The sequence below is a fragment of the Scylla paramamosain genome, chromosome 2, assembly GCF_035594125.1.
Source record: "Scylla paramamosain isolate STU-SP2022 chromosome 2, ASM3559412v1, whole genome shotgun sequence".
Taxonomy (NCBI): domain Eukaryota; kingdom Metazoa; phylum Arthropoda; class Malacostraca; order Decapoda; family Portunidae; genus Scylla; species Scylla paramamosain.
In genome coordinates, this window is record NC_087152.1 from 27,029,213 (window position 1) to 27,041,507 (window position 12,295).

Here is a 12,295-nt window from a genome sequence, read left to right on the forward strand (position 1 = left end):
GATTGAGTGTACTGGACTAAATAAATAGTCTGCATTAAAGATACTGGATGAAATAATTGTCTTGATTAAGGGTAGCAGATTAAGAAAAAAGCCTGACTTAAGGACAGAAGATTGAGAGAGCAGTCTTAATTAAGGACAGTGGATTAAGGACATTCCTTGGTTGAAGGTCATTAACTTAAAGCAAAAAACAAATAAGAGCTCTTACACACAATGTATGTTTTTAATACCATCAGTTAGTAAGTGATTTAAACAGTTATATTACTGTGCTCAAATATGGAGCAGTTCACCTAATAGATGTACTTTGCTACCTATTTAGCCATTGTGCTTATTCATTGCTAATCATTATCTTTTTATAAATAATAACAGTGAAATGTAATTATAATTATAATCTAATCCAAATCATGCATAAAAAAAAACATAATCAAAAATAGCATAACTAAAGTAATCATAATTTAATCACAATCAAAAATTATTACAGACCATAATGAAAATAAAATTATAATATTTTTTTTTATAATTATGCCCATGTCTGGTAAACAAGCGGTACTGCCGCTAAAGAAAAAAAAATATCAAAAGACTGAGATAAAATTGAGACAAAAAATATTAAACAAATAAAAAGGCTAGCAGAATATAAACCGTAGAGAGGCTGAGACAAAAATCACTGCGTGGACGAAATCATTCATTTCATTGAAAAAATCAATGAAATGAAAAAAAAAAATGAAAAAAAAAACTTCTTGGAGAAATAGTAAAAAAAAATAAGTAAAACAAAATAAAAGACTGAACAAAAGACTTTAAAGAAGCTGACACAAAAACACGTGTGTGACCGGTGGTAGGACTATTTACGGCTTTGAAAATGAATTAATAAAATATAGAAAAAAAAAATAGAAATACTTGATGTCAAAAATCACCTCGTGACGAGCCGTATGAGTATTTACTGCCTTTACGAAAAAATCCCTTTAAAACAAACAAACAAAAAAAAGTAATACAAAAAAATAATAATAAAAAAAATTGGAGAAGCAAAAAAACTCAGTGTGGGGAAGTGATATAAGTATTTACTACCTTGAAAATAGAAAGAAAAAGTAAATAAAAAATCTGTAAAGAAGACACTGAAGTAGATGGAACAAAAAATCACAGTATGAACAAACCGAAGGAGTATTTAGTGCCAGAAAAAAAATATATTAAAGAAGCCAACACAAAAGATCGCTGCGACAAGCCGTATGACTAGTTACTGTCTTGAAATAAAGAAATTAAACAAACAAAGCCTTAAAAAAAATGAAAAAGCAGAGACGAAAAAACAAACAAACTATTATTAATGTATAAAAAATCCGTTCGGGTATACTATATTTTGACAAAAAAAAAAAATATTAAAAGACACTGAAGGAGCTTATTCAAAAATCAATGTGTGACAAGACGTAGTCGTATTTACTGCCTTGAGAAAAAAAAAAAATCAGAAGAAGAAGAAACTGTAGAAGCAAAGAACAACAACAGCGACTTTTGTTTCCCTGCTGGCGACACTCTCGAGGGGGAATCTGCTGTTGAGCAGCATCATAAAGCAGCGATTACTGAGGTGGATGAACACATCGAGGAAGACGTGAACAGGTCCCCAGGCGCCGTCATAGATCACCACCTGACACAGGAACCAAATCACCACACTGCCGCAATCACACAGCCTGCAGCCTCCTACTTGCCTCCACCATGGCAGTATCCGCCGCCTTCTTACAACGGCTCCCTGCAGGCTCTTCGCCAAGAAATCCTGGACTTCCATCGCTGGGCGGGAGGAACGGAGGCGGAGTCCCGGCGCAGGATGCGCCCCGTGAAAGACGTGAGGGGTGCGGTTGGTGCGCTGTGGCCCGCGGCACAAGTCCAGGTCACGGGCAGCCTGGCTAACGGCTTGTACTTGCCGGACAGCGACGTCGACCTCACGCTGGTGGGACAGTGGCCGCCCTCGCCGCCGCCTCTGTTGGTCCTGAGAGATGCCCTCCTGCATAAGGACGTGGCACTGCCTGCCTCACTCAAGGTTCTTGAAAAGGCCACTGTCCCTCTCGTTAAATTTGTCCATCAGCAGACCGGAGTGGAGGTGGACGTGTCTCTCGGAGGCGAGGCTGCTGTGCGCGCCGCGGTGCTGGTGGCAGATTTCAAAAAGCAATTTAACACTTTGACCCCCGTGGTTTTGTTCGTGCGACATTGTCTGAAACAATTACACCTTGGCCAAGTTTTCACAGGAGGCGTCTCCTCCTACGCCGTTACGCTCATGGCCACTAGCCTCCTGGAGCTGCAGGTCCCGCCTGAGGATCGAGAAGATCCTGCTCTGGTGCTTTTGAAATTCTTCTATTTTTATGGACACCAGTTTTCGTACGCCACGACGGGCATCAGCGTGCTGGGGGGCGGCCGCTACCTGCGGAAAGATGACGTGCCCACCGTCATGCCCGGCGTCCACCGCCGGGCAGATCTGTGTATCCAGGACCCATTGACACCCGGCAATGATCTGGGCCGATCGTCCTTCATTGTCTGGGAGGCGCGAAGGGCCTTCCAGCACGCGTACCTGGTGCTAGTCCCCGCCGCACACGCCCCAGGCCGGTACACCTCGCCGTGCTCCTTGCTGGGCCAGTTGCTGCTAGGGTACCGCCCTCCCTTGCGATGCCTCCCAGACGGCCTCCTTCATTACAACCGTCAGTGCGCGTATCAACAACAAGTCCCTCGGCTGCCTCAGCAGGAGCGTCATCACAAGTATGAACAGAATTCTCATCTGGCTGCTCTGGAGGAGCATCACCCGGTGTCTCGTCTAATCCTTCAACGAAACAGCCAATACCCAAGCCACACAGGATCAAAAAGCAATCACCACAGTCATCAGCAGAGATACGGGGAAGTGTTTCGCCACAGTCCTCAACAAAAACGTCACCACACGATTCACCAGGACTATTATTACCACAGTTCTATTGAGTGGTGTAACCAGAGGCATGAGGAGAAACGTCATCATCATGGTCAGCAAGATTATTGGAAACAGTATTACCAGAGCCCTACTGACGGCATTCAGCATCGAGATCAGCAAGGCTATAGGGCGTGGTCTAATGTCAAACAAAATCAGAGAAGCAAACAAGGAGGATTGCGTGGCAGGCACGGCCAGGTATCAACGATGGGCTAGGCACAGGCACGAATAGGCACGCGTTTGGAGGGGCGTGAGCAGAGGCCTCAACAGAGACATCGATACCAGGCTTGGAGCAGCTAGGAAGCGACACAGCATTATGGGATCAGTTGAGATGCAGGTGAAGAAGCCTTAAGGTGTGGAGCACCAGGAGATTCTGCCATAGGACAAGGAAGAGGATGTTGCGATGGATATTGAAGACAGTTAAGAAGCACAAACAAATCACACTGAGATCTTGCTGCTCAGGAAGAAGCTGAGACAAAAATCATTGCGTGACAAGCGCAATTTCACTGTCTTGAAATAAATATATAAAATGCATAAAAAAAGAAAAAGCAAACAAACAAACAAACAGATCAGATGATGTCAAAAAATCACTTAATGATGAGAATATGACACCGAGTCTAAGGAGAAGAGGCAGGACACCGATGAACATGACACGCAGGGTAAGAAGAAGAGGCAGGACAAGGAGTAACTTATTAAGGATGTTAAATTAAGGATATTAAATGAAGAAAACTATCTTGATTTAGGATGGTGGATTAAGAAAATAGACTGCAGCAATGATACTAGAGTTCAGAAATTCAGAACAAGGATAGTAAATTAAGAAAAAGTCTGGATTAAGGAGAATGCATTAAGAAAATAGTCCGAATTACGGATAGTCTAAATTATGGATACTGGATTAGAAAAATAATCAGAATGAAGGCTAGTGGATTAAGAAAATAGTCTCGATTAAGGATACTGAATTAAGAAAATAGTCGGTATTAAAGATAGTAGACTTAGAAAATACTCTGAATTAAGAAGAGTGGATTAAAAATACTTGGGATCAACGACAGAGGATTAAAAACGGTCTGTTTTAAGGATATTGGATTAAGAAAGTAGTCTCTGTTGACCCTTAAACTGCGGACAAAAAATACACATCATAATGCAAGGCGAAAATCTAAATGTAAAAGTATATAATGAATGAGGAGATTGTGATGTGAAATACTACAGCACAGGAAAGTGGTACAGAAAATATTGGGCCAGCACTTGCAACTCAAAAAGCGCGCTAAAATTTCACTTGCCGGGTATAATGATGACTCTGGACAGGAGAAAGCTCTCGCCTGCTCTTGCTCCGGTTGTCGCTCCCTCCTCTGCTCTCTTCTCTTTTCCTCTCTCTTCTACTGTCTCCTCCTCTATTCTCCTCTCCTCTCCTCTCCTCCCCTCTGCTCCCCTCTCCTTTCCTCTCCTCTCTCCTCCTCTCCTCTCCTCTCCTCTCCTTTCCTTTACTCTCCTCTCCTTTCCTTTCCTCTACTCTCCTCTCCTCTCCTCTCCTCTCCTCTCCTCCTCACCTCTCTCCTCTTTTTTCTCTTCTCTTCTTTTCTCTTCTTTCCTCTCTCCTCTCCTCTCACCTCTCTCTTCTCTCCTCTCCTCTCCTCTCCTCTTCTTTCCTCTTCTCTCTCCTCTTTTCTCTCCCCTCATATTTTCTCTCCTCTCCTCCCCTCTTCTCTGCTCTTTTTTCTCTTCTCTCCTTTTCTCTTCTTTTCTCTTCTCTTCTCTTCTCTCTCCTCTCATTTCTTCTCTCCTTTCTTCTCCTTTTTTTCCTTTCTCTCTTCTCTTCTCATCTCTTCTCTTTTTTCCTCTCTTTTCCTCTCCTATTCTCTCCTCTTATCTTTCCTCTCCTTTCTTCTCTCCTCTCCTCATTTTCTTCTCATTTCTCTTCTCTCTTCCTTGCCTTTACTATTAAATGGCAATAGTTACCTTTTTTTTCTTTTTTTTCTTGTTTGTTTGATTCCGACAGAGAGAGAGAGAGAGAGAGAGAGAGAGAGAGAGAGAGAGAGAGAGAGAGAGAGAGAGAGAGAGAGAGGGGGTTAGGGAGGGGGAGGGTGGAAAGAGAGAAAGAGAGAGAGAGAGAGAGAGAGAGAGAGAGAGAGAGAGAGAGAGAGAGAGAGAGAGAGAGAGAGAGAGAGAGAGAGAGAGAGGGAGAGAGGGAGAGAGAGAGAGCATTCTCCTGCCCAGAGCCATCATTCTCCAGCAAGTCAAATCTTGGCGTGCTCTTTGGAGTTTCTTAAGTTTGGTGTAATACATAATGTACCACTTTCATGTGCTGTAACATTTCACATCACCGTCTTGTCATTCATTACACTGTATACTTTTGCATTTAGATTTTCGCCTTGTATTATGGTGTCTGTTTCTGTCCGCAATTTAAGGATTAAGGGAAGGGTAGTGGATTAAGAAAGTAGTCTGGATTAACGATATTAGATAAAGGAAATACTCTGTATTAAGAATATTAACTTACGGAAATAGTATGGATTAATGATAGTAGATTACGAAAAGTCTGCATTAAGGATAGTGGATTAGATAAATTTTCTGGATTAAGGATGTCAGATTAAGGAAATATTTAAGATTAAGTGTACTGCACTAAATAAATAATCTGAATTAAAGATATTGGATGAAATAATTGTCTGGATTAAGGGTAGCAGATTAAGAAAAAAAGCCTGAATTAAGGACAGAATATTGAGAGAGCAGTCTTAATTAAGGACAGTGGATTAAGGACATTTCTTGGTTGAAGGTCATTAACTTAAAGCAAAAACAAATAAGAGCTCTTACACACAATGTATGTTTTTAATACCATCAGTTAGTAAGTGATTTAAACAGTTATATTACTGTGCTCAAATATGGAGCAGTTCACCTAATAGGTGTAGTTTGCTACCTATTTAGCCATTGTGCTAATTCATTGCTAATCATTATCATTTTATAAATAATAACAGTGAAATGTAATTATAATTATAATCTAATCCAAATCATGCATAAAAAAAAATCATAATAAAAAATAGCATAACTAAAGTAATCATAATTTAATCATAATCAAAAATTATTCCAGACTATAATGAAAATAAAGTTATAATATTTTTTTTATAATTATGCCCATGTCTGGTAAAGAAGCGGTACAGGTATTTACTGCCTAGGAAAAATAAAGAAAGAAATATAACGAAAGACTGAAATAAAACTGAGACAAAAAAATATTAAACAAATAAAAAGGCTAGCAGAATATAAACCGTAGAGAGGCTGAGACAAAAATCAATGCGTGGACGACCCCAAGGGATATTTACTGTTTTGAAAAAAAAAAAATCAATGAAATGAAAAAAAAAAAAATAAAAAAAATAAATTCTTGGAGAAGCAGTAAAAAAAAAAAAAGAAAAAAGTAAAACGAAATAAAAGACTGAACAAAAGACTTTAAAGAAGCTGACACAAAAACACGTGTGTGACCGGTGGTAGGACTATTTACGGCTTTGAAAATGAATAAATAAAAATATATAAAAAAAAATAGAAATACTTCGTGACAAGCCGTATGAATATTTACTGCCTTTACGAAAAAATTCCTTTAAAACAAACAAACAAAAAAAAGTGATACAAAAAATAATAATTAAAAAAATTTGGAGAAGCAAAAAAACTCAGTGTGGGGAAGTGATATAAGTATTTACTACCTTAAAAATAGAAAGAAAAAGTAAATAAAAAAGCTGTAAAGAAGACACTGAAGTAGGTGGAACAAAAAATCACAGTATGAACAAACCGAAGGAGTATTTAATGCCAGAAAAAAAATATATTAAAGGAGCCAACACAAAAGATCGCTGCGACAAGCTGTATGACTAGTTATTGTCTTCAAATAAAGAAATTAAACAAACAAAGCCTTAAAAAAAATGAAAAAGTCGAGACGAAAAAAAAAAATACTATTATTATTGCATAAAGAAGCCGTTCGGGTATACTATATTTTGACAAAAAAAAAAAAAAAAGATATTAAAAGACACTGAAGAAGCTTATTCAAAAATCAATGTGTGACAAGACGTAGTCGTATTTACTGCCTTGAGAAAAAAAAATAAATAAATAAGTAAAAAAAAAATATATATATATATATATATATATATATATATATATATATATATATATATATATATATATATATATATATATATATATATATATATATATATATATATATATATATATATATATATATATATATATATATATATGTATTCTCAAAAAAGTGAAAAAGAAGTAGAAGTATAATAATAAATAATAAATAAATGAAATACATAAAAAAAAATTGAAAAGAAAGACAAAGTGGAGAAGCAGAGTTCAAAGTCAGTTTGTGAACAAGCCGTGTCAATGTTTACTGCCTTGAAAATAAAAAAAAATAAATAAAATAAATAAATAATTAAAAGTCTTGAAAGGAAAGACACTGAAGAAGATAAGACGAAAATCACTGTGTGACAAGCGAGAGGAGTATTTACTGCTTTGAAAAAAAAAAAAAAAAGAAATAAGGAAGAAACCAAATTAGAGAAGCAAGCATGGAGGGCCAGGCCTCACGATGGGCTAGGCAGAGACACGAATAGGCGCACGTTGGGAGGGGCGTGAGAAGAGACTTCAGCAGAGGCATGGATACCAAGCTTGGAGCAGCAAGGACGCGAGAAAGCATTATGGGAACAGTTGAGATGCACGTGAAGGATCATTCAGGTGTGGAGCAAATGGAGATCCCGCCGTAGGACAAGGAAATAAATTTTTGTCAAGTCGGATTAATATTTACGATCTAGTAAAAGAGCAAACAAAAAAAAATGACTTAGAAAAAAATACAAAAAATATGAGGTAAAAAAATAATAAGTAAGAAAAAAATAGATTCTAAGACAAAACACACTGTGTGAAGAAGCCGTAGGAATATTTGCTGCCTTAAAAGAAAAAAGTAAATAATAAAAAAATGAAATAGACATTGAAGAAGCTGAGACAAAAAAATAATGTGTGAATAAGCCGTAGGTAATATAATTTAATGCCTTTAAAAGAAAAAATAAATTAAGCTTAAGCAAAAATCATTGTGAAAAGTCACATGAATATATACTGCCATATAAAAAAAAGTGGTGGAGCCGAGTCAAAAATTAGTGTAAACAACCCATAGAAATATTTACTGTTTAAAAAAAAAAAAAAAGAGAGACCTGGGAAACCCCACAAAAAAATAAATAAATAACTTAACTACTCTACCAATGAAAATCAAGAAAGGGTTACTTCTCGGAAGGTGATTGGCTGGTGAGTCCTTGGAGTGCTAGCTTGGAGTTGGTTCAGATGGCGCTAGAGGGTGGGCCAAGTGTATGCCAAGGCCAGGGTCTACCAGCCATCTCTCAGTAAGATTAGTCTCCATGGTGAGCCTTCAGGAACACATGGTTTATAATAAGCGCATGAAGAAAACTCAGAGTGAATTTGCCGCAATGAGCCACTCCGAGTCCTTGTCGCAGCAAAGCAGCACGATGGAAGTTGGCAGCGACTCAGACGAGCAGCCTGAAAAGGCGTGTTGCTTCTCATGGGTCCGTTGTTGCTTCCAAAAGCTTTGCCGACGACTGAGGAAGCGGAAAAGAAGCCAGCACCTCACCGTCTCCCTGCCTCACGGGGAGACAGGTGCTGAGGAACATGACGGCGCCTCACCTCCTCCACTCACTGACCACAGTGAGATGGAAGAGGAAGAGAAATGTAGTGAGGCTAAAGATAACGTACACGATCAGTCACCAGTAACAGACTCAGTCGAGCCAAGTTTGAAACCCCTTTCTCAAGATGAAAACACAAGCACGACCACGCCACCATTCACCGGCTTCACCTCTCCAATTATCGTAGGCGTGGTGTGGAAAAAGAATTTTGCGTGCATTGGTGAACAGGATGAGTCCATAAATAAGGAACTGGAGAAGAACAAGTCCCTCAATAACATCATGAAAACAAATCATAATGAACAGAATGGGGCTGTTCATGAGGAACAGAAGAATAACAACCTGAATCACTTGAACGATGAACTAAAAGCAGAGTGCGCCACTGTCTTTCAGAATGAAAGTAAACAGACGGGCAAGATTCAAGGAAACCACTCCACGGAAGACAAATACATAACATGCAAAGAACAAACTCATAAGAACGCAAAAAGATCTCGGCGCCATCGTAAGAAGAAGAACAAGAAAAAGTCTCAAAATAATGAAGAAAAAGAAACGAATATGATGGAGGAGGAAGAGGCAAAGACGGCCCTCCTCGTGAGGATGGTGGAACAGAAGCGTGACGAGAAACACATTTCTGAGGAAGAGAAAGTGACGATGATGGAAGAAGAAGAGATGGGAACAGGGAATGAGCAGATGCTGGAAGAGAGAGACGAAGAAAATCATGATGTTGTCGAGGAAGTGAAAGTGTCTGACGGTCATTCTTCACTTAAGGAACAGACGCACAAGATGAAGAGGAAGCCCTCCACGGAAGAGAAGTCCGCGACACACGAAGAACAAACTCACAAAGCAAAAAGAACTCGTCGCTGTCGTAGGAAGAAAAACCATAAGTTTCAAAATAACGTTAATCACTGCAATAACCAAAGTACTTGCACGATTAAAGAGTCCTCCCGTGCAGAGGTGCCTCCAGTCCCTGAAGAGGTACAAACCGTCGTCAATGTAACATTGCCAACTATCACTGGAAAAGGACCAGTCACTGGTGTGGAACGAGAGGGTGCAGAACACCACAAGGATGAAGAAGAGAACGTGACGTTAGTGGAAAACAAGGAGGCAGTGCCAGTAGTGCAGGAAGTTATGGTGGAACAACAGGAAGTTGAGGTGTGGGTAGTGGAAGAACATGAAGTCCTAACCACAGAGCCAAAGCAGGCAGGGAATCAGGTGACTCTGACGGCGGACCACAGCGATGAGGAAGGTGAAACTAATATGATGGAAGAGAAAGAGGCCAGGACGATCCTCCTAGATAGCACACTGGAACAGAAAGGTGACCAGGAACAGCACACTGGCGAGGAAGAGAAAGTGACGATGATGGAGAAAGAGGAGGGCATGGGAAAAGAGAATGAACAGAAACAGGGGCAGAAAGTCGAGGACAACCAAGATATTGACGAGGAAGGGAAAGTGACGACAGCGGAAGTGTCTGACGCGGAGTGTACAATTCAGGAAGAGCCGCGGGAAAACGAAAGTCTGGAGTCTCAACACAATTTCCAGGAAGAAACTGTAGAAGCAAAGAACAACAACAGTTACTCTTGTTTCCCTGTTGGCGACACTCTCGAGGGGGAATCTGCTGTTGAGCAGCATCATAAAGCAGCGATTACTGAGGTGGATGAACACATCGAGGAAGACGTGAACAGGTCCCCAGTCGCCGTCATAGATCACCACCTGACACAGGATCCAAATCACCACACTGCCGCAATCACACAGCCTGCAGCCTCCTACTTGCCTCCACCATGGCAGTATCCGCCGCCTTCTTACAACGGCTCCCTGCAGGCTCTTCGCCAAGAAGTCCTGGACTTCCATCGCTGGGCGGGAGGAACGGAGGCGGAGTCCCGGCGCAGAATGCGCCCCGTGGAAGACGTGAGGGGCGCGGTTGGTGCGCTGTGGCCCGCGGCACAAGTCCAGGTCACGGGCAGCCTGGCTAACGGCCTGTACTTGCCGGACAGCGACGTCGACCTCACGCTGGTGGGACAGTGGCCGCCCTCGCCGCCGCCTCTGTTGGTCCTGAGAGACGCCCTCCTGCAGCAGGGCGTGGCACTGCCTGCCTCACTCAAGGTTCTTGAGAAGGCCACTGTCCCTCTCGTTAAATTTGTCCATCAGCAGACCGGAGTGGAGGTGGAAGTGTCTCTCGGCGGCGAGGCTGCTGTGCGCACCGCGGTGCTGGTGGCAGACTTCAAAAAGCAGTTTAACACTTTGACGCCCATGGTTTTGTTCGTGCGACATTATCTGAAACAATTAAACCTTGGCCAAGTTTTCACAGGAGGCGTCTCCTCCTACGCCGTCACGCTCATGGCCACTAGCCTCCTGCAGATGCAGGTCCCGCCTGAGGAACGAGAAGATCCTGCTCTGGTGCTTTTGAGATTCTTCTATTTTTATGGACACCAGTTTTCGTACGCCACGACGGGCATCAGCGTGCTGGGGGGCGGCCGCTACCTGCGGAAAGATGACGTGCCCACCGTCATGCCCGGCGGCCACCGCCGGGCAGATCTGTGTATCCAGGATCCATTGACACCCGGCAATGATCTGGGCCGATCGTCCTTCCGTGTCTGGGAGGCGCGAAGGGCCTTCCAGCACGCGTACCTGGTGCTGGCCCCCGCCGCACACGCCCCAGGCCGGTACACCTCGCCGTGCTCCTTGCTGGGCCAGTTGCTGCTAGGGTACGGCCCTCCCTTGCGATGCCTCCCAGACAGCCTCCTTCATTACAACCGTCAGTGCGCGTATCAACAACAAGTCCCTCGCCTGCCTCAGCAGGAGCGTCATCACAAGTATGAACAGAGTTCTCATCTGGCTGCTCAGGAGGAGCATCACCCGGTGTCTCGTCTAATCCTTCAACGAAACAACCAATACCCAAGCCACACAGGATCAAAAAGCAATCACCACAGTCATCAGCAGAGATACGGGGAAGTGTATCGCCACAGTCCTCAACAACAACGTCACCACACGATTTACCAGGGCTATTATTACCACAGTTCTATCGAGTGGTGTAACCAAAGGCATGAGGAGACACGTCATCATCACGGTCAGCAAGATTATTGGAAACAGTATTACCAGAGGAAGGGGCGTGAGCAGAGGCCTCAACAGAGACATCGATACCAGGCTTGGAGCAGCTAGGAAGCGACACAGCATTATGGGACCAGTTTAGATGCAGGTGAAGAAGCCTTAAGGTGTGGAGCGCCAGGAGATTCTGCCATAGGACAAGGAAGAGGATGTTGCGATGGATATTGAAGACAGTTAAGAAGCACAAACAAATCACACTGAGATCTTGCTGCTCAGGAAGAAGCTGAGACAAAAATCATTGCGTGACAAGCGCAATTTCACTGTCTTGAAATAAATATATAAAATGCATAAAAAAAGAAAAAAACAAACAAACAAACAAACAGATCAGATGATGTCAAAAAATCACTTAATGATGAGAAAATGACACCGAGTCTAAGGAGAAGAGGCAGGACACCGAGGAACATGACACGCAGGGTAAGAAGAAGAGGCAGGACAAGGAGTAACTTATTAAGGATGTTAAATTAAGGATATTAAATGAAGAAAACTATCTCGATTTAGGATGGTGGATTAAGAAAATAGACTGCAGCAATGATACTAGAGTTAAGAAATTCAGAACAAGGATAGTAAATTAAGGAAAAGTCTGAATTAAGGAGAATGCATTAAGAAAATA

General features: G+C 41.8%; 1 protein-coding gene across 1 annotated transcript; it reads left to right on the forward strand.

Moving 5' to 3' along the window:
* The first annotated feature begins 1,135 nt into the window (after positions 1-1,135).
* LOC135107360 (uncharacterized) lies at positions 1,136-3,142 on the forward strand. Its single transcript, XM_064017114.1, has 2 exons — positions 1,136-1,215; positions 1,411-3,142. Exons 1-2 carry the CDS (start codon positions 1,136-1,138, stop codon positions 3,140-3,142), a joined length of 1,812 nt encoding a protein of 603 aa, XP_063873184.1.
* Positions 3,143-12,295: the final 9,153 nt, after the last annotated feature.

Coding starts and splice junctions, on each gene's coding strand:
- LOC135107360 (XM_064017114.1), top strand. CDS start 1,136: ATGAACAAACCGAAGGAGTATTTAGTGCCAGAAAAAAAATATATTAAA. Junction 1,216..1,410: donor AAAGATCGCTGCGACAAGCC/GTATGACTAGTT, acceptor ATGTGTGACAAG/ACGTAGTCGTATTTACTGCC.